The sequence below is a fragment of the Sarcophilus harrisii genome, chromosome 2 (assembly GCF_902635505.1).
Source record: "Sarcophilus harrisii chromosome 2, mSarHar1.11, whole genome shotgun sequence".
Lineage (NCBI taxonomy): Eukaryota > Metazoa > Chordata > Mammalia > Dasyuromorphia > Dasyuridae > Sarcophilus > Sarcophilus harrisii.
Window position 1 is genome coordinate 354,548,171 of NC_045427.1, and position 18,974 is coordinate 354,567,144.

General features: G+C 38.9%; 1 protein-coding gene across 2 annotated transcripts in view; it reads right to left on the reverse strand.

The window, feature by feature from the left end:
- ASPG (asparaginase) overlaps positions 1-18,375 on the reverse strand; it is a 124,266-nt gene extending 105,891 nt beyond the window's left edge. Inside the window, exon 1 of one of the 2 annotated variants that reach the window (XM_023504072.2) lies at positions 18,226-18,374. In XM_023504072.2, coding sequence (XP_023359840.1) covers positions 18,226-18,307 — 82 coding nt within the window. In that variant the 5' untranslated portion in view covers positions 18,308-18,374. Of the gene's footprint in view, positions 1-18,225 lie in introns of both variants that reach the window. The other variant, XM_023504076.2, reaches the window with a different exon arrangement.
- Positions 18,376-18,974: the final 599 nt, after the last annotated feature.

Here is an 18,974-nt window from a genome sequence, read left to right on the forward strand (position 1 = left end):
TAGCAACAACAAAAAAGTGAAAATAGTATGCTTCAATCTACATTCAGTCTCCATAGTTTTTTCTTTGGATGTCAATGGCATTTTCTATCCAAAATCTATTGGAATTGTTTTGGATCATGGATAAGTTTATCATAGTTGATCATCACACAATCTTGTTGTTACTATGTACAATGTTCTCTTGGTTCTGCTCACTTCATTCAGTATCAGTTCATATAAGTCTTTCCAAGCTTCTCTGAAATCAGCCTGCTAATCATTTTTTTATGGAATGATATTCCTTTATATTCAAATGCTATAACTTATTCAGCCATTCCCTAACTGATGGGCACCCTCTCTTTTTCCAATTCTTTGCCACTACAAAAAGAAATGCTACAAACATTTTTGCACACGTGGGTCCTTTTCTATCTTTTATGATTTCTTTTGGATACAAACTCAATACAGACACTAGTCTGCCTTTAATTTTATGTAGTTATCTTGGCCAAATAAATCACTTCTCTCTTAACAAAGATGCTGGAGTTGTTTGTCATTTCCTTCTCTAGTTCATTTTCTAGATGAGAAAACTGAGGCAAACAGAATTAAGTGATTTGTCCAGACTTACACAGCTAGTAAGTATCTGAAGGTAGATCTGAACCCAGGTCTTCCTCATTCCAGGTCCAGTGTTCTATCCATTGCACCACTTTTATCATTATTATTATTAATAAATATTTATAAAACACATCTATCGAGCCCTGGGCTTGGTCCTCCAAAGTAAATAATGATTAAAAAGATGCCTTTTCATCTTCAACTCCCACCTCCCACAAGGAGTCCACAGTTTAGATTGTGGTAGTCACATATAACAATTTAGAAATAAAGACAAGACCAAATAGTAGGTTTATCAAATCCATTCATTCATTCATTAATCAAATATACTACTATATGTGGCAGACATGATATTTAGTTTTAGAGAGACAAAATTTGAATAAAACATAGTCCCTACTGAATATGTACCACAACATAGTATTTTCACCATTGTTGTTGTTTGCTTGTTTTTTTTTCTTTCTAATTTTCCTTTTGATCTAATTTTTCTTGTGCAGCATGATAAATGAATAAATATGTTTAGAAGAACTGCACATGTTTAACCTATATTCCTAGGGAAGGGGAGCAGTAGGGAAGGGAAGAGAAAAATCTGGAACACAAGGTCTGCTGTGAAGTCTGGATTAGCTCCCTGTTGACCTCAGGATCAGCCAGAGTCAGGAGCAGCAAAAGTTCTTGGTCTTTATTCTTAGTCTTTAGGGGGAGAAGTAAAGTTGATGGATGAAACGCTACAAGCTTTCCACAACCTCCCTTCTCTTGGTCCATTGCCAAAGTGACTTACTCCACCCCCTAATCCCTCCTACAATTATCTGTATACACCAAAAGATGTAGCCAGCACAAAAGAGTGAGAACGCCATTTTCCAAGCATATGCTAATAGAGTATTGTCCAATAGGTAATTAACCTTGCCTGCTAAGTTGTCTGATTCCAGTGCACCTATTCAGAGCTTCAGCCCTTTACAATCTGCAAGGATGATTGCTGATAATTATATTTGCATTTGCATGTATTTTGAAAAATAAAAAGCTGCTATTATTTTTTTTAAAAAAACATAGCCCCTATCTTAATGGAATTTATTGTCAAGCAAAGAATGTTTATTAATAATAAACCCAAAAACTGGCCTGAAAAAAAATCTATTTCTGCTATTTAAAAATCCATGTGACTTTAGACAAGCCATTTCTCTTTTAAAGCCTCAATTTCTTTATCTATAAAATAAGGGGATAAAATAAGGAAATTAGATTAGATAATGTCTTATGATCCTAACATTTTTTTAGTAAATAATCTCTACCATTTTAATTTAGCTACACTAATAGTAGTAAATTATTTCCCATTTTAACCAAGTATCATTTAGAAAAGTGAAGGATTTCTGTAAACAAAAAGTACAACCACCACAACAATTAAAGCATAAAAATCACAAATGAAAGGGCACATCTTGCAATAGGAGCCATAGAAAGTTCTTGAGCAGAGAAGCGGCAAGGGAAGATCTATGAAAACAAATGGTTATTCTGGTGATTTGGGAAGGATGGAAAGGAGGGGAAGAAGCAGGAGAGAGGGAGGAAAGTTGTTAGGAAATTTTTTTACAATAATTAGAAAAATGGTGATAAGTATCTATATTAGGGTAAAGATAATGGGAAGGAAAAAAAAAAAGGAAGGATGTAATGTGTCTAAGAAGTTAACCAAAGAAAATGAGAAACCAGAGAGAATAGGAAAATGGGAAAAGCAAAACTAAAATAATCAACAATGATTATTTTTAAAGTATTTATTATATATCTATTATTTTTAAAATCTGATCTGATAAGAAAGCACCAAATTATCTTCAGTGAATTCAAGCCACCAAATCCAAGCAAACCATGATAGTCAGTTGTAGGGAGACAAGTTGCTGCTCAATATATGGAAAACTTTCTTAATAATTAGAACTATTAAAAAAAACAGGATGCTGTCAATAAAAAGTTATAATAATAAAAATAACTAAAAGAAAAATATCAAGGCAAAAAAAAAAAAAAAAAAGAATGGACCACTTCATAAGAAAGTGAGCTCATTGTCACTCAGGATCACAGATTTAGCCCTAGTCACAACCTTAAAGATACTCTCTAAACCAATCCCCTCAGGAAAATTAAATGTTTTTACCTAAGACCACACACAGGTAGCAAGTACCAGAGTGAGGATTTGAACCCAGGCTCTTGGACTCCAAATCTAGGCCCTCCTGGACAACACTTTAATTTAGAAACAGGAGGCTGAATTTAACACTTTTCCCCTCTCAGACTCAGTTTCCCTCTCTAAAATAGGAATTGTGCAGAGGAAAGCACTCTGTAAACCCCAAAATATTATAGAAATGTGACTTATCGTGATGATATCTTTTCGACAACAATGATAACGATGGCTCTGTATGTGGCAGGAAAGAAACAGCAATAGGAGAAATTAAATTAAATTAAAAGCATCCGGTGATGGAGTGCAGATAAAGATACACACAAGAAGGAAGCCCCAGGAGTCTCACCTCGGCCACAAAAGGCTAGGAGCGTAGATTAGCCGCTTCCTTCAGTGACCCAGGTAACTCTCCAGACAGTGGGATTCCTCGTTAGTTCTCTATGCCAGTGAAGTCACAGCATAACCACAAGGTGGTACCAGAGAACAGGGCCAGCTGCTCCAGGCACTGGCACAGGCAGCTTTGTACCAGTGGCTGCTCCCTCTCCCCCTCAGACCTACCCTTTGTTTGTGGAGCCATGGAAATGGGATTAAAATCCGAAGGATTCTTCCTCTTCTCCCTCAGCCCGTCACGTTAGGCAGCCAGGTGTCCCTTTGGCCAGAGAGCCGGACTCACAGTCAGGAAAACTTTAATTTAAATCTGACCTCCAACCTGAATTGAATGACCCTGTCTCACCTTCAATCTCCTCAACTGTGAAATGGGGATAACAACAGCATATTTTCCCCAGGGCTGTCATATGAAATAACAGTATTTTTAAAGAACTGTTCAAGCCTTAAAGCATTATATAAATGCTACCTATCATTTTCTCTCTTAATTCTTGACTCTGCTCTTCCAGCTAGAGCGCTGTCTCTGGTAGTGTTACCTTGAGTTATAAAAGGTTAAAACCCAGGATTTTGTCCACCCTCAATTCCCAATTTCACTATTAGCATTCAAGTAAGATTTGGCACAGATTCCTCTGGCCACCTTCATTTTAATCTATAGACACACGCAAAATGAGAAAATACTTAAAACAACATGGTTTCCAGAAACAGTGCTTTTAGACATGTCTGTGAGGCTGCCATTAAGTAGGATGGAGGAAATCAATAAGTGATGGGCATCCCTTCTATCCAGGTCTCCGGTAGGAAAGAGTGACTGGCTGTGATTGCCCAGGTAACCCTGGACAAGGAAACCTGGAGGATAAGGGAATGCTAGGCAGCCTTAGCATAGCCCCACCCCCTTGCATCTTGGACAGCTCCAGGATTCTGCCCATAGCTCCAGGCTCAGGGCTCCCCAGAACTTGGAAAGTGACTATACCATGTCATTTAGTTCACCTCATGATGAGAGTTAAAATCAAGTTGAGCATTCATTTCTAGCTCCATACCACCATTCTCTCATTTGTTTGTTTGTTTTTTTCTCACTCACTGCCCACTGGCCTCCTTAAAGGTCAGGGTCAAATAAAAAGCTTTCCAGGTAGTTTATCTTTTGGTCAAATCTAAAATCCCTCAAAGTTGGGGAAAGTCAAGAAAAGGAATTTGCCTGCACCAAAGCATTTTTCCCCCATCTTGGCTCTCTCCTCGTCCAAGCCCTTTTTGAAGAGCTGCAAAAAGGTGTTTTATAATGGCTACAGATCACCAAAAAACAACGCCAAAATTAAGTTATCAAAGTGAGCAGAAAAAGTAGAAGGTTGAGTTGCTGCTAAGAAGTCAATGATAGCCTCACAGCCTCAAATTCAGGTAGAGCATGATTTCTGGGATCATACAAAAATCCAGATTTATAAACATATACAAAAAGGGAAGACCCCTTGTTTATGAATCTGGTCATTTAAAAATTTGACTATATATATATATATATATATATATATATTGCCAGCCCAGTTAGAATGTGAGCTCCTTAAGCATGAGGACCGGTTCTTTTTTTGACTTTTTATTTCCAGAAAGCAATTATCTACATGTGGATTATTTTGGTGTAAGGAAAAAAAAAGATTTTTCTCATGGAAACCATATGACATATGATGCTTAGGTTCCAATGGGAGACCTTCCTAAAATCATAAGTTCTCTGCATTAGAAGAGAAATCAGATAAACACGGAAATATGCTTAGAAGAATTGTACATGTTTAACCTACATTGAATAACTTGTTGTCTAGAAGAAAGTGAGGGAAAGGAGGGAGAAAAATTTGGAACACAAACTTTTGCAAGGGTGAATGTTGAAAATTACCTTTGCAAGTACTTTGAAAATTAAAAAGCTAAGGGGCAGCTAGGTGGTGCAGTGGATAGAGCACCAGCCCTGAAGTCAGGAGGACCCGAGTTCAAAAGTGGTCTCAGACACTTAACTCCTCCTAGCTGTGTGACCCTGGGCAAATCACTTACCCCCAATTGCCTCAGGGAAAAAATGGAGGGGAAATCAGAGATCCTGAATGGGAATCTCTATTACACTTCCCAAGAAATGGTTATTCAATCTCTCATGACAAAGAATTAGCTGCCTCTTGAATTCACTAGCACCCATTCTATGTATGAACACTTTTAACTGTTGGGAGTTAATCATTAAGCATTCATTAATCACCTACTATGTGTCAGGCTCTGTGTCAAACATCAGGAATACAAAGAAAAAATTAAAAGAACCAATGATAACATTTTTTAAAATACTTTTTTTTTAATCTTCTGTTTCTTACATCATCATTACCCCAACTATCGATGTTCTTTATCTCTCCCAGAAAACCATCCCAAATAGAATTTTTTAGAGAAGAAATTACAATTTTCTGTTTCTTTTTAGAGAGAAAATGAAAAAAAAATCAGCACAATCAATTGATAAAGAAAAGTCCAAAAACATGTACAATGTATATAACACCTGTGTGTGCCTTCCAGAACTACAAAGGGTTAAGTTAGGGTGTCTTCTCATATCTCTTCATTTAAGTCCTTCTTGATCTTTCTAATTTTGTTATATCTACTTTTGATTTTTTCTTGTGTGGTTGTTCTTTTTCATTTACCTTGTTGTAGGTATATATAAATGTATACATACTCAGTCACCATTAGTTCATACATATACCACATTTGTTTTGCCCTTTCTCAATTGACTTTGTTTTCAATTCTTAGCTATCACAAAAAGTGCTACTATAAGAATTTTAAACCCATACAAGTTTTGAAGTAGATTTTAAGAAATATTTGCTACTTATCAGAGGCTTTCTTGGGGTATAAGCTCAATAATGGAGTTCTGGTTCAATCAATTAGCATGTATTAGTATTTACTATGTGCCAGACATTGTGCTCAGCACTAGGGATAGAAAGGGATTTTAATTTAGGTTTTCTAATCCCAATTCCAAAAATTTTTCCAACATACTATAATGTCCTGTAAGCAACTTCCCTAACCACATTCCTTCCAGACTGAGCAGCCAGTTTAATGAAATGCATTTCTAATGGGAATTCAGGCAGTGTGACAGGGAAGTGAACACATCAAGGCACAAGTGAGGAGACAGTTTCAAATAAGACACAATGTGTATATATCACTCTTCTCTTTCTAGCTCTCCTATGCTGATCTTATTTTTTTCATCTTCCTTTCTTGCATTTGTGAACCTATCTATTTCTCAAAAGCCTAGTTTTTGGACTATAGGGACACTGGAAATGGTCAGGGAAGTGGAGGGGGGAATGGCCATTTATATATATGGACTATTCCAAAAGTGTTCATAAATTGGGAGCGCCTTGAATTTACACAAGATTCATCATTTGCAAAAAGATTCTCCATAGTCTTGCTTCTAAGGATGGGAGGGAACTCTACAAAAAAGCAGAAGATTCCACAAATCTGACATGTCTTCCTTTCATTGAACTATAATGATTGAACTTTAATAACTAAATTATTTCATTCTAGGGCTAGAAAAAACCTCAGAGGCTATCTAGTCCAATCCCTCATTTTTAAAAATATGGAAAGTGAAGCCCAAGAAATCTAAGACAAACTTATCCAAAGTGACACAGGTAGTATTTGTGAGAGTAAAATATCTTGTTACATCATAGCCCACCTCCTTCACATTCCCAAGTTCTAGCTCATCTGTTTCACTAGGTTAAAAATCTTCAAGTTTCCCTAAAACATTTTTTTCTACATTTAGTTTTGCCTCTGTATCCTTGTCACACTCGCCAAACTAGCTTTATAAATTCATTGAAAATAGGGAGAATAGAAGTGATGCGGAAAACATTCCAATCTTTGATTCCCAACCCCCCTAGTTAATGTAAATTACCCTTTGACTCACAAATCCTGGTCCCTTTGAATTCCAATAGAAGATCTGGACCTGTCCCAGCCCCACCCGGATCTGAGCCAACTTTGGGGCTACATCCCAAAGCCCCTCGAGCTAAATCTCCGACTTAAAAGGACCACACTGGGAACCCCTCTTTGCAGAGATTCCAAACATGGTCGCCATGTGAGGACCCTCTGTCCACTGGACCCTCTGTCCAGTGCCCTCCTTGTCTCTACCTTCACCTATCTCCTACTCCTAAACTCAATAATAAACCTCTTTTATCAATCTAGCTCTCCGGGCCAATAAATGCTTTTATTGGGAATTTGCTCCGCTACTAGACCTCATTGCCGGATCCAGGGGGGTTGCAGGGGAGCTCTGCTTCCTGTACCCCAAACCCGCCACTAGACCTTAACTAAATCCTAATTTCATTTAGGTACCCCAAATCTAGACCTCAACATTTGGACAACACCTCAACAGAAGCAATTAGGTGGCGCAGTGGATAGAATACCAGACCTGAAGTCAGGAGGCCCCGAGTTCAAATTTGACCTCAGACACTTAACATTTCCTGGCTGTGTGACATTAGGCAAGTCACTTAACCCCAATTGCCTCAGCAAAAAAAAAAAAAAAAAAAAGGTGAAAATAGGGAGAGTATCATTTTTCTGTGCCTTGTCCAGTGCCATGTTTGCTGTAGAGGTTTGAATTGCCCTGAAGGAATTGGGAAAGGTGCTCTTGAGCAATGTACAAAAGAACACCTATTTTTAAATATATAAAGGGTGGATATGGCAATGTATGGGATGTTCAGGGAAGACTAGCATCTTTGGCATGAAGCTCACCAAATCGTTTTCAGGGAATCATTTTCATCTACCTTTGGTGTCTACCTGTTACCTAATTCTCACCTATGCCTTCAAGAAGCTGTAAAGCACAGTGGCTATATCTGATAACCATCTTGGCAAATGCACTAAACTAGGTTGAGGGTAACTGATGGGCCACAAATCTACTGGTGAATTGAGGGTGTCTACCCCAAGCATGTGAGGATTTTTCCTAATAGAACAGATGGATAAAAACAATTTGTTCCAACAACGGAAGCAAGTGTTATAAAGCACTTAGAGCTTGGTCAGACATTGAGGACACCAAAGTCATCCAAGGCATCCTGGCCCATCACTAATGAGGCAAATAACTTTTTGCAACTCTGACTCATTTAGATCCAATTCACAGACAAGTCAGGTTAACAGCCTGTGATGTCATCTGTATTCTCCGCCCCCCCTAAAAAAAAAATGAAGGACAAACAATAACAATGTAATATGGAAAAAAGATTCAACTTGTTCAGCCTCAACACAAAAAAACTAGAACAATGAACAGCTGGGTCTTGTCTGGATATAAGTTAAAATTTTTCCACTCTTGTAGTCTTCCAACAATAGAATGGACTATCCCAGGAAGAAGTTAGTCCCCTATCATTATAAGTCTTAAAGAAAAATAAAAAAGAGCATCTTAGAAGAGTATGCTCAGATGATAGAGTGCACTACACAACTCCTGAAGTCTCTCTCAACTCCAAAATTTTCATGAACAGCTGTCCCAGTGTCTTTAACGTGAGAAAGACATAGTCTTATCTACTAGACATATACCCTCTTTGTAAGACTTCAGTAGTTTCAGGACAGAAGCATTGATTTTAAGGACTAAGAAGTACAAGGAATTATAGGTTCAATGAGTGCAAATCCTTCATCTTATAGATGAGGAAACTGAGAACCAATAAATTAAGTGACTTACCTAGGTTATACAAGTTACAAATATATAAGACTACATTTGAACTCAGGTTTTCTAACTCTTAAATCCAATACTTTTATCAATTAAAATGGCACCTCAACCATGTTGACTTCCTTGATGCAGATTACCAGCAATAGAACAAAACTTGAAGTAAGAAGTTCCAGTTTTGCTACTCCCCTCCTCTTTTGTTTTATGCAAGGCAATTGGGGTTAAATAACTTGCCCAGAGTCATACAGCTAGAATGGTTACGTGTCTGAGATCACCAGTGCTCCATTCACTGAGCCATCTGGCTGCCCCTCAAGTTTGCTAACAAGTTTTAATATGTAATAAAAGTCTGACACATGCAAAGATCACCCGGAACAATGTCTGCCCACTGAGAGGATAGGGAGCTCGCTTCCTAGAAAATCAGGAGGTTATGTAGCTGTAGCTGAATCCAGATTAAGCAAATGTGGAAGAAGCAGCTGAGAAGGAATTCAAGAATGTTTGTCAACTTGAACTATTTCTTTTGCTACATTTGCTTTTGGCCTTAATTCAGGGATTCCTTCAGTCGTGGCAACTGGTGAGAGACAATCCTGAAAAAGAATGTGTTTTTCTGTTCTTGGTGAAAAGAGTGGAATCTCTACAGTCTGGAAGGTCCAGAGGATATGCAGGCATTCTGAGTCTGAGTTTCTGAGCCAATGTACCACTGATGCCCCAAGGAGCCAGGGGTAACCTTCATGACCCCAAACCAGAAGTAACTGAGATGCAGGCTCTTCTAGCAGTCATGTTATATCTGGATATGAACTTTGCATGACAAGAGTTATATAGGAACTTAGGTACATTGAGCCTACCTTCATTGAAGTCAAAGGTGACCAGGAGAAATATGCCTTCCAGCTGTGGGAGGAAAAATGCTCCTTTGTTCTTGATAAACCTTTAAAGCAAATATCCCTTTGCAAAAGAAAATCTATCCACCCCAACTGGAGTGGTAGTAACTAGCCCCTTACTAGGGGAAAACACAGCTAGTGGGAGCACAAACCAATATCTGGGGGACTTGAGATCAAGACCTGATTCTGAAATTTACTAGCAGTATGACACAGGGGACTATGTATTTTTGAGCCTCAGCTTCTACAACTATCAAATTTACATTACATGGTGCAGTGAGGGAAGTTCAGTGTGCAAAAGGAGATACCTCGGTCTCTCAAGGTAACCTTGGACATGTATCTATCGGTCTGGTTCTACCAGGAGAGGGGCCCAGAAGTATATCTCACTGCTTATACAAAGAATCCTGTACCCATTTATTCAGCTTTCATTTTATAAAGGGGCCAGGGCCATACTGGGTGTGCTCTAAAAACCCTTCCAGTTCTAAATTCTATAAACCTGGGACTTCCCCATTCCACAAAGGATCCAGGTTTCTAAGCAGTGGTTCTCACAGCCCATCCCCCCAGAAGGTCATAGTCCAAATTTGGCTGGGAAAAGGGTACACAACTCCCACACATCCCCAGAACTCCAGTGTATTGGGGCAGAAAGGTATAGAAAAGAACATTTAACTATTAACTGGCTGTTTCCTAGGAAGCAGAATAGTCAGTTTAAGGTTAAGAGATGGAAGTAATTTCTTATGAGAAATCAGCCACAAGGTGGATCACAGACAAGAATGGAACACAGAATTCAGGATACAGACCAGAACTACAATGCAAATTAGGAGCCATGTAGTATAACATTCCCAAGTGTGAGATGATGAATCTCCTCTGATCCTGCTTTCTAACACAACATAGTGGGATAAACATCAAACTTGGAAGTCTCAGGATCTAGTTAAAAATCCCAGCTCTACCACTTACTATGTATATGACATTAAGCCAACCTCTTAAGCTCTTAGCTTCCGTTTTTTTCAAATGTAAAACAAAGAGGCTAGAATGAATGGCCTTCAATGTTCCTTCCAGCTTTGTGATCCTAATAATGACTGTACTACCTACTTCATAAGATTGTTGTGGGAACCAAATGAAATAATGAAAGTAGTTTTACTTATGTCCACATTCCCAGATTTCATTCCTGTAGGTGCTTCATTAACCAATATAGACAGTCCTTATACACCTTAATAGGTAGTTTTCATGACCAATATGGAAATGCTATATATGATTGCAAAGGTATAACCTTCATGTGATTACTTACTATTTCAGGGAATGGGGAAGGAAAGAATAGAAGGTATGAATAGAATTTGGAATTCAAAACTTGCAAAAAAGCCAAATGTTTAAAAATTATTTTAACTTGTAATTGGGGGGGAATTACACACATACACATGCACACACACACATCTGAGACCAAGGACAATAAGCCCTTCCTCTTTCACATAACAGCCCATCTTGAAGAAAGTGATCATGTATCCTTGCTTCTCCTCCAAAAAAATCTTCTCCAATACAGACAGATGACACATCTTATTATCCCCAATCAATTACACTATTCCTTGCTCTCTAGTCTCTTCCCCATTCTAGTTGGTCTCTCAAATATGTTTATGCTTCCTATCATGGGGAGGGAGGGAGATAAGGGACAGAGGGAGAAAAAAATTAGAATTCAAAACCTTAGATGTAATTGGAAAAATAAAATACTAGTGATTTGGACTCTTCTTCCTTACTAATGAGTTTCCTAAAATAGGATCCCAGAAATGTGCCCATGGAGTCTGCCTGGAACAAAAGTCAACTCAAGGTTATCACCTCCTTAGTTCTGGAATCAGAGCTTCTCTTTAGAAAGTCTAAGACTGTATAGTTTTTCTTGACTACCATGTTACACATTGAATCATATAGAACTTGAGTTTCACTAAGACCCAGAGAATTTTTTCACATAAACTTAGTCTTTAGTATTTTTCAAAATAGTGTCTAATTTTAATAGTATTTTATTTCTTCAAATACATGTAAAGATAGTTTTCAACATTCACCTTTGCAAAACCTTGTGTTCCAAATTTTTCTCTCTTCCCCAAGATAACAAGCAATGCAATTAAACATGTGTAATTCTTCTAAACATATTTCCATATTCATCATGCTATGCAAGAAAAATCAGATGAAAAGAGAAAAAAACAAGAAAAAGAAATTAAAAATAAGCAAATAAACAACAACAAAAGGGTAAAAATACTAAGATTTGATCTACATTCTGTCTCCATAGTTCTCTTTTTGAATGTAGATGGCACTTTTCATCACAAGTCTTACATATTGTCTTCTTGTGGTTGTCTTTTATTCCCAAAGATGCTATCCTAATTTTGAATCAAATGGCAACAATTTTCCTCATTTCAGAAAAGGGAAGGATATCAGTGAAGACCAATCATTCCTGGTAGCCACAGCATCAGCAACTAAGATTTGCGTTGTTTTTTAGGTTTAGAGAGGAAAAGAAATTGAACTTCCAACCCTGCGGGATATCTATACAAAGAGGAGTTTACCATAGTCTTGGTCATGGTTGTGGTCACAGAGCTAGTATCAAGAAGAAGTGATATTTCAAACTAGGTCTCTTCTGACTTTATATCTAGCATAGTTCCTATACTGCAGTGCTGCCTCCTCTATTGTGCAAATTGCTGGGCTTGGATCCAGACACCTGACTCTGAAACTTACTAGCTGTGTGATCTTGGACAAGTTTCTGTATTTGAATCTCAGTTTCTGAATAAATAAGTAGAATTAATATAACTTTCATTATATGCCTCTCTAGGGCATGAGAATCAAAAAGGATGACAACATAAAATTAAAACTTTTTTCATGTACAAAATGACAGCAAAAGGTACACAGTAATGGCAGAATCTTATGATGATCAACTATGATAGGGTTTGCTCTTCTCAGAAAGATTCATGACAATTCCTATAGACTTAGGAGGGAAAATGCCATCCACATCCAGAGAATGAACCAATCGAAACATACTATTTTCATCTTTTTCTTGTTGTTTCTTTCTTGTGGCCTTTCCTTTTTGTTTTGATTATTCTTTCATAACATGATTAACATGGAAATATGTTTAAAATGATTGTACATGTATAATCTATATCAAATAGCTTGCTATCTTGGGGGGATAGGAAAGAGATGGAGGGGGAAAAACTGGACTCAAAAATCTTACAAAAATGAATGTTGGAAATTATCTTTACATGTATATTAAATAAATAAAAAAAAAACCTCTTTCATGAATAAAATCTATGAAGACAGAATTAGAAGAGAAATGGCACAGTGTGGGTAGAAAGTGAGGAGGGAAAAATGAAGGGTGGGCCAAAAGTCTACATGCAGTTTTAAACTTTCAATAAGATATTTGGAACACCCAGCATTTGCTTTGAGTATCACTGACAAAATATTAAAATGTCAATACTTCTCCAGTCTAAAGTTCTTTCTAAACTTAGCTAAAAGAAGGAAACTCTATCAGTAATAGATCTTCTCAGGAATCAATACCTTTTACTAAAATTCTTTCTTAAATACTTTCTTTCAGAAAGTGTGTAAAAGATCAAGAATAAAAGCTGAAAGCCAAGGAAGTGCATTAAAAGAGGTAACCAAATTTAGGACAAGAAATCTCTAAATTAGTGGGCCTTTGGGAGCCCTTCCTGTGATCAATACTCAGATCCCTTTAGTTAAAAAGGAAAAGTCTCTTTGATTATTATTAGAGGGCCCTAGTCAAAGAAGGAATTGAATAAAATGTTAAACCAAAACTGAATTTTATAATATTGTGTTTTATATGATTTTTGTCATATCAAATATGAATTTGAATCAAATATGAATTTTATCATATTTACCATATTCACTTTTTCTTTGTTTAAGATTCCTATAAATGTTACTTCAAATTGACTTGTTAAGTAAATGTCTTGGGCATGAATGTGAACACTATGAGAAGCTGATCAGGGAAGTCATCCTAGATTAGGGATTTGATGATGGACTATAGGTGACAAGCTAGCATTCTTATCTTTATGTCTCATTTTTTCTGTCTCATCTAGAAACAATTGGATTTAAAATGATAAATTAATTTTAATTGTTTCTGGCTGACATATGCCTAGAACATACAAATCATAATTTGTATGAACTGCTAATGCAAATCAAGATAAACAAAAGAAAACAGATAAATAATATGCACAGTGACTATAGCAAGATAAATGAAATAAAGTCACTAAAAAGAAATTGTATATGACTGGAAAACCAATAAAGACCCAGGAGAAGAGATGGTGAGACATTATTCCTCTCCCTTGTGGCAGAGAAATAGAAGGCCACTGTGATGGACTATCATTGTCAGACATAGTACAGGATATTTTCATTTGGTTGTTTACTATACCACAAAAGAGAGTTCAATCTGGAGAAGGTAGCATCATCAATATTAAGAAGAAAAGTATCTATAAAACATTTTGAAAAAGAATCAAATGGGGTAAGGCATTTTATAAAGCTTAAAATATTATATAGAAAGGTTAATTATGCTTCTTCTCTTGCAACCAGGAAACATCCTTTTTACAGTAGTCTCTCCACCTCCCCCTTGCCAACCTCAGTTCTCTGAACTTTGGAAGAACTGTACAAGGCCTGATCCTCCCACCCTAGGTAGGAACAGCTCTGTTTATCCTGTGAAAGCAAGAGTTGTTTTAACAGTGACATCCCAAACAAGTTTGCTGTGATCGATGCCTCCAGAGAACATAATGACCTAGTTAATTATTAATGCCTCAAGCTAGGTGAGACTCACGAATTCAAAGAAGCTTACAACCTTAGAAGTCGAGTAGGCTATCTTCTTCATTGGACAGAAGATGCTAAAACCCAGAGTTATCCAAGATCACATAGCAAGTCAATGCCAGACACACTAGTGATAATAGTCAAAGGTGATAATGCTCTTTCAAGTTTCTCAAAACACTTTTTCTTAAAGCCACTTGTGGGATGGATCCCTTTTTTCAAAATATACTTTGATTACTGTATTTCTATAAAATTGGTTTCTTTAGATTCCTATATCTCTTATTTTATGCTTTAGCAAACATTCTTCTAAGAAGGGGTCCATGGCTTCACCAGATTACCACAGGAGTCTATCCTGCCCTCCCTTAATGACTCAGAGAGAAGTCATTTATTTGTCCAGGACAGAAGAGAAAGTAGAAGCCAGGACTAAAATCCAAATCTCCAGCCTCAAAATCCAGTTGTCCTTTTGTTACACTGGAGCTGTCCAAATGTTAAGACTTTTCTCAATATACACAAAACCAACCACAGTGTCACCAAAGTCAAGAATATTATTATACCTTATAATTTTTCCCTTAGCTGCTGATAAGATGAGGAGGAGGAGGAAGAGATCCAGAGATCCACAATATTATTGAACTCTCTTTTATCTGCCATAATTTAGACTGCACAGCTAGGAAGCAAGCAGGAAACCTAGAGGAATCATTCTCCAATGTCCCCACCATCATTCAGAAGTCCTTATAAGAGGGCAATAATGTGAGCAGCGCCTGAGCTGGAATAACACTCCCTGCCCAGTTTACATTTCTATTCGGATAAGCCAAGACACTTACTTGGATTCTTTCTTCTCACACTCCTTAGAACCCTCAGTTTGTTTCCAAGGGCAGCTTGCCTTTCCTGATCCTCCCCTCTGCTCATTTCTTGTTGCTTTCCCCAGAAATTACCTAGGGTTTATTTTCTAATGATATCTACATGCAAATGTTGTTATTTCCAATAGAATATATGCTTCCTCAAAGTCAGGAACTATTTCATTTGTCTTTACAACCCCAGCATATATCATAGATTCTGGAATGGAATTGATTCCAGTAGACATGTGATTTACTGGATTTGAGTTTGGAGTCTAACAATTAAATGTCTAAATATGTCAACTGTACCTCAGAAAGTAGCAATGAGGACAAAAGGAGATAATGAAAGGAAAGAAACAAGTATCTACTATGCACCAGTATTAAGGGATTTATAAATAAGTTGATATTTGATCCTCATAATAAACCAAGGAGATAGCCATTGCTATTATCCCTGATTTATAGTTGAGGAAACTGAGGCAGGCAGAAGTTGAGTAAAGCTGCTCAAAATCAAACAGCTGATTAAGTATCTGAGGCTGATTTGAACTCGGTCTTCCTGACTCCAGTAAACCACTCTATTCATTGGGCTATCTAGATAATTGTGTTAAACATCACTAATTTCTACAGCATTATCAAAGAAAGTTATCTGTGGCACTGAGGGATAAGATTGCTTGCTCATAATCGCATAGCATAGAGGCAGAATTTGAGAGAGTTGGCTCTCTCTTCTAGAAGAGTCCCTAAATGTAATTGAGTCAGACTTTTTACAATTCTAGAGGAGGAAACGAAAGGTCAGAGAATGGAAGGGACTTAGCTTGTGAGTTATTGATAGAGTTGAAACTAGCATCTCAAGCTTGGACAAGTCTCTTAGATAGATGAGAAGGTAATGCTCTAAACCCCTACATTTGTACGAGAATTTCAATTGTTTTTGGAGAATGAGTTAGCTGGCAAGCAAGCACTCCTTTAGAAAAAAGAAAGAGAAACTCAAATCACAGAGTTCATCCACAAGAAATCAAATGTTTATTTGTTTCAGGTCTGTGTGGGAAGAAAAACTGTTTTTACCTGATGTTTCCCTTACCTTTGTGATTATGACATCCCTAAACTGCTCCTGCCTCATGACACTTCTTGGTTCTTGATTCTGTGTGGACTGTATACTGTTCTCTACCTTGTTATAATACTTAAAAGAGATGCAAGTCCTTCAGTACTTCATCTATTCATGTACCAAAGTGATCTTCCTAAAACTGTAGTGGCTCCAGGATAAAATGCAAAATCCTATTTGTCATTCAAAACTCAATCAGACCTACCCCAGCACCACTCATCTTTCCAGTCATCTTAAAATAGTTTAAGTTTTCCTGAATATTTTGATTTAACACAGGCTGTACTACAAACAAGATATTCCACGTTTTAGTCCCAGGCATTTTATGGTCCTCCAACCTAGGAATGCTCCCTTCTCTCTATATTCTTGTTTCTTCAAGTCCCAGATAAAATCCCATTTTCTATAGGAAACTGTCAAGATATTTGGAGGCATTCCATTTCCCAAAACTAACAGCCAGCAAAGCAGGCTGTGTCCTGAGTTTGGCATAAGAACAATCCTTTGAGCTCTGGATGATCTCACCCTCTGGATGACCCTCAGCTATAATAAAATCCCAGAATTGCTTCCCACTGGCATCAGGTGGTCTCTGAACTTGGAGAAACATGAAGTCCTGCTAGGAATCAAACTTATGACACTGTTGCTGTGACCCCTCAATGTCAAGGTTATGGCTCACTTTGGAGCCATAGGTACAAGTATCTTGGGCCTCTCCACTAAGGGCAGGGCTCTAGCACACGAATCTTTGCTGAAAAATTGTTTTCCTCACTCTGAAATTAATTAAACTTCTGCTTGTGCCCTGACTTTGCTGTCTCAAGCCTGCTCTGTTCGGTTCCAACCACCCATAGTTAGAGGCTGGTTCCAGTCGGGTTGACAAAGCCTTCCCAATCCCACTTAATTTTAGTATCTTCTTCTGTTAATTATTTCCTCTTTATCCTGTATAAAGTTCATTTGTATGTATGTTTGCCTGTCGTCTTCCCCATTGGATAGTGAGCTCCTTGGGAGTTTGCTTTTTCATATTGCCGGGGTTTGGGCACAACATCCAGCACATCTCATTGATTTAACAGTTTAAGCCTTGCTTCAGACTGGCAATGTTTAATCAATGACAAGTAAAGGTCCTAGACATTCAGTGTGGGATCAGCGTGGGCTCTGGACGCTGGAGTAACGCCTTGCCTCTTAGGTTGCCTTGAGCTGGCTGACAATGCTGAATTTGGAGTCAGGGAATGTGGCTTCTGGATCTGCTCCTAGTGCCCAAGCAAGTCCTCCTCAGGAAAGTCAGTTCATTTCCCAGAGTTAGGGCCTTTGGCTCCTAACTCTGTGATTTCCCCAACGCCCCATAGGCTCCACATGCATGACCCTGAGGTGAGATGGCAGCTGGCACTGGGGGATGCACAGAAATCACCCCGCTAGAGGCGGGGGATAGGGGGCGTGAATAGAGGGAAAGGGGAGAGGGGAGAAAGTTTAAAAAAAAAAAAGTTTGCGGTCACTTGCCCAAGTGGCTTCTGAAGCGGGTCACAGAAAGTGAACCGGGCCAGAAAAAGCTAAAGCCTGAAAGGGTTAAAGCCAGAAGTCACTTGGTCCAGAGATCTATTTTTTATAGATGAACAAAGTGAAGCCGGAGCCTGGAAGTAACTTGCTCAATGAGAGCTCTTCTCTTTCTGTTACAAGAGGCGAGCAGTGCAGCCGGACCACCCGGCAGAGAGCTCTGCCGGAGCACGGGAGGCCACCGGCGCTCGCTCCCACCGCCGGCGCTGAGTCGGTGAGCCCTCGGCGGGAGGGACTGCTCCGTGGGAACCGCCCGGCCTACACCTGCATCCCCTCTCGGGCAGGACTTTGGGATTCGCCGCCCCGGATGATGGCGGAGGAGCGGGTGGGCAGAAGAGACTCGGCAGTGTCACAACGTGCACGCTTCCTTCCCCCGCCCCCGGGACCACCCGGGACCACCCTGTACTCACTGCCGTCCTGGTTCCGCATGCCGATGGTGCCTCCGGTGTAGATGGCTAAGAGCCTCCGCACAGGATCCCCCGACCGCGCCATGACCAGCCTGGTCCCCGAATGCCTGGGCCCCTGAGAGGGGCCGAGGAAACTATCCCCAAAGGGTGTCCGCCTCCGCCCCGCCCCCATTCCCTGGAGCCAGATAGGCTGCATCCTCCTCCCCATCCAGGACAGAAATTGAGCGTGGAGGAGGGAGGCTCCTGCCCATTCCCCCCCTCTGGGAAGAGAGGGCTGACCCGGGAGCTCGTTCCCTGTTTCTCTTCCAGTAGAAAGGCCCAGCTCGGCCCGCGGCCACTACAGACCCCCACTTTCCCTTCCCCCACTTCCTGATAGCCGGCACAAACAAAGGAACACGGATTTTAGTTAGCCTCAGGTGGTCAGATTAGGAAATTGTCATTTACTCCCTCCCACTCCATTCCTCCACCTTGGGCCAGACATAATCCCCACCTTGAGGCTAAGGAGTTTCCTTAACCTAAGAAATGATCGAATCGGGTTAGCGGACAAGAATAGTCTTTCAAACTTGTTTAGTTTTACACAGTGGCTCTTACAAAATTGTTTACCTAATTCTATTTATTTAACTCGATATTAATGCTTACAAGTCTCAGACTTCTCTGAAATTATCCCCTTTCTCATTTCTTATAGCACAATTGTATTCTATTACGTTCACATACAATAATTTATCCAACCACGCCTCAATTGATGGGGATTC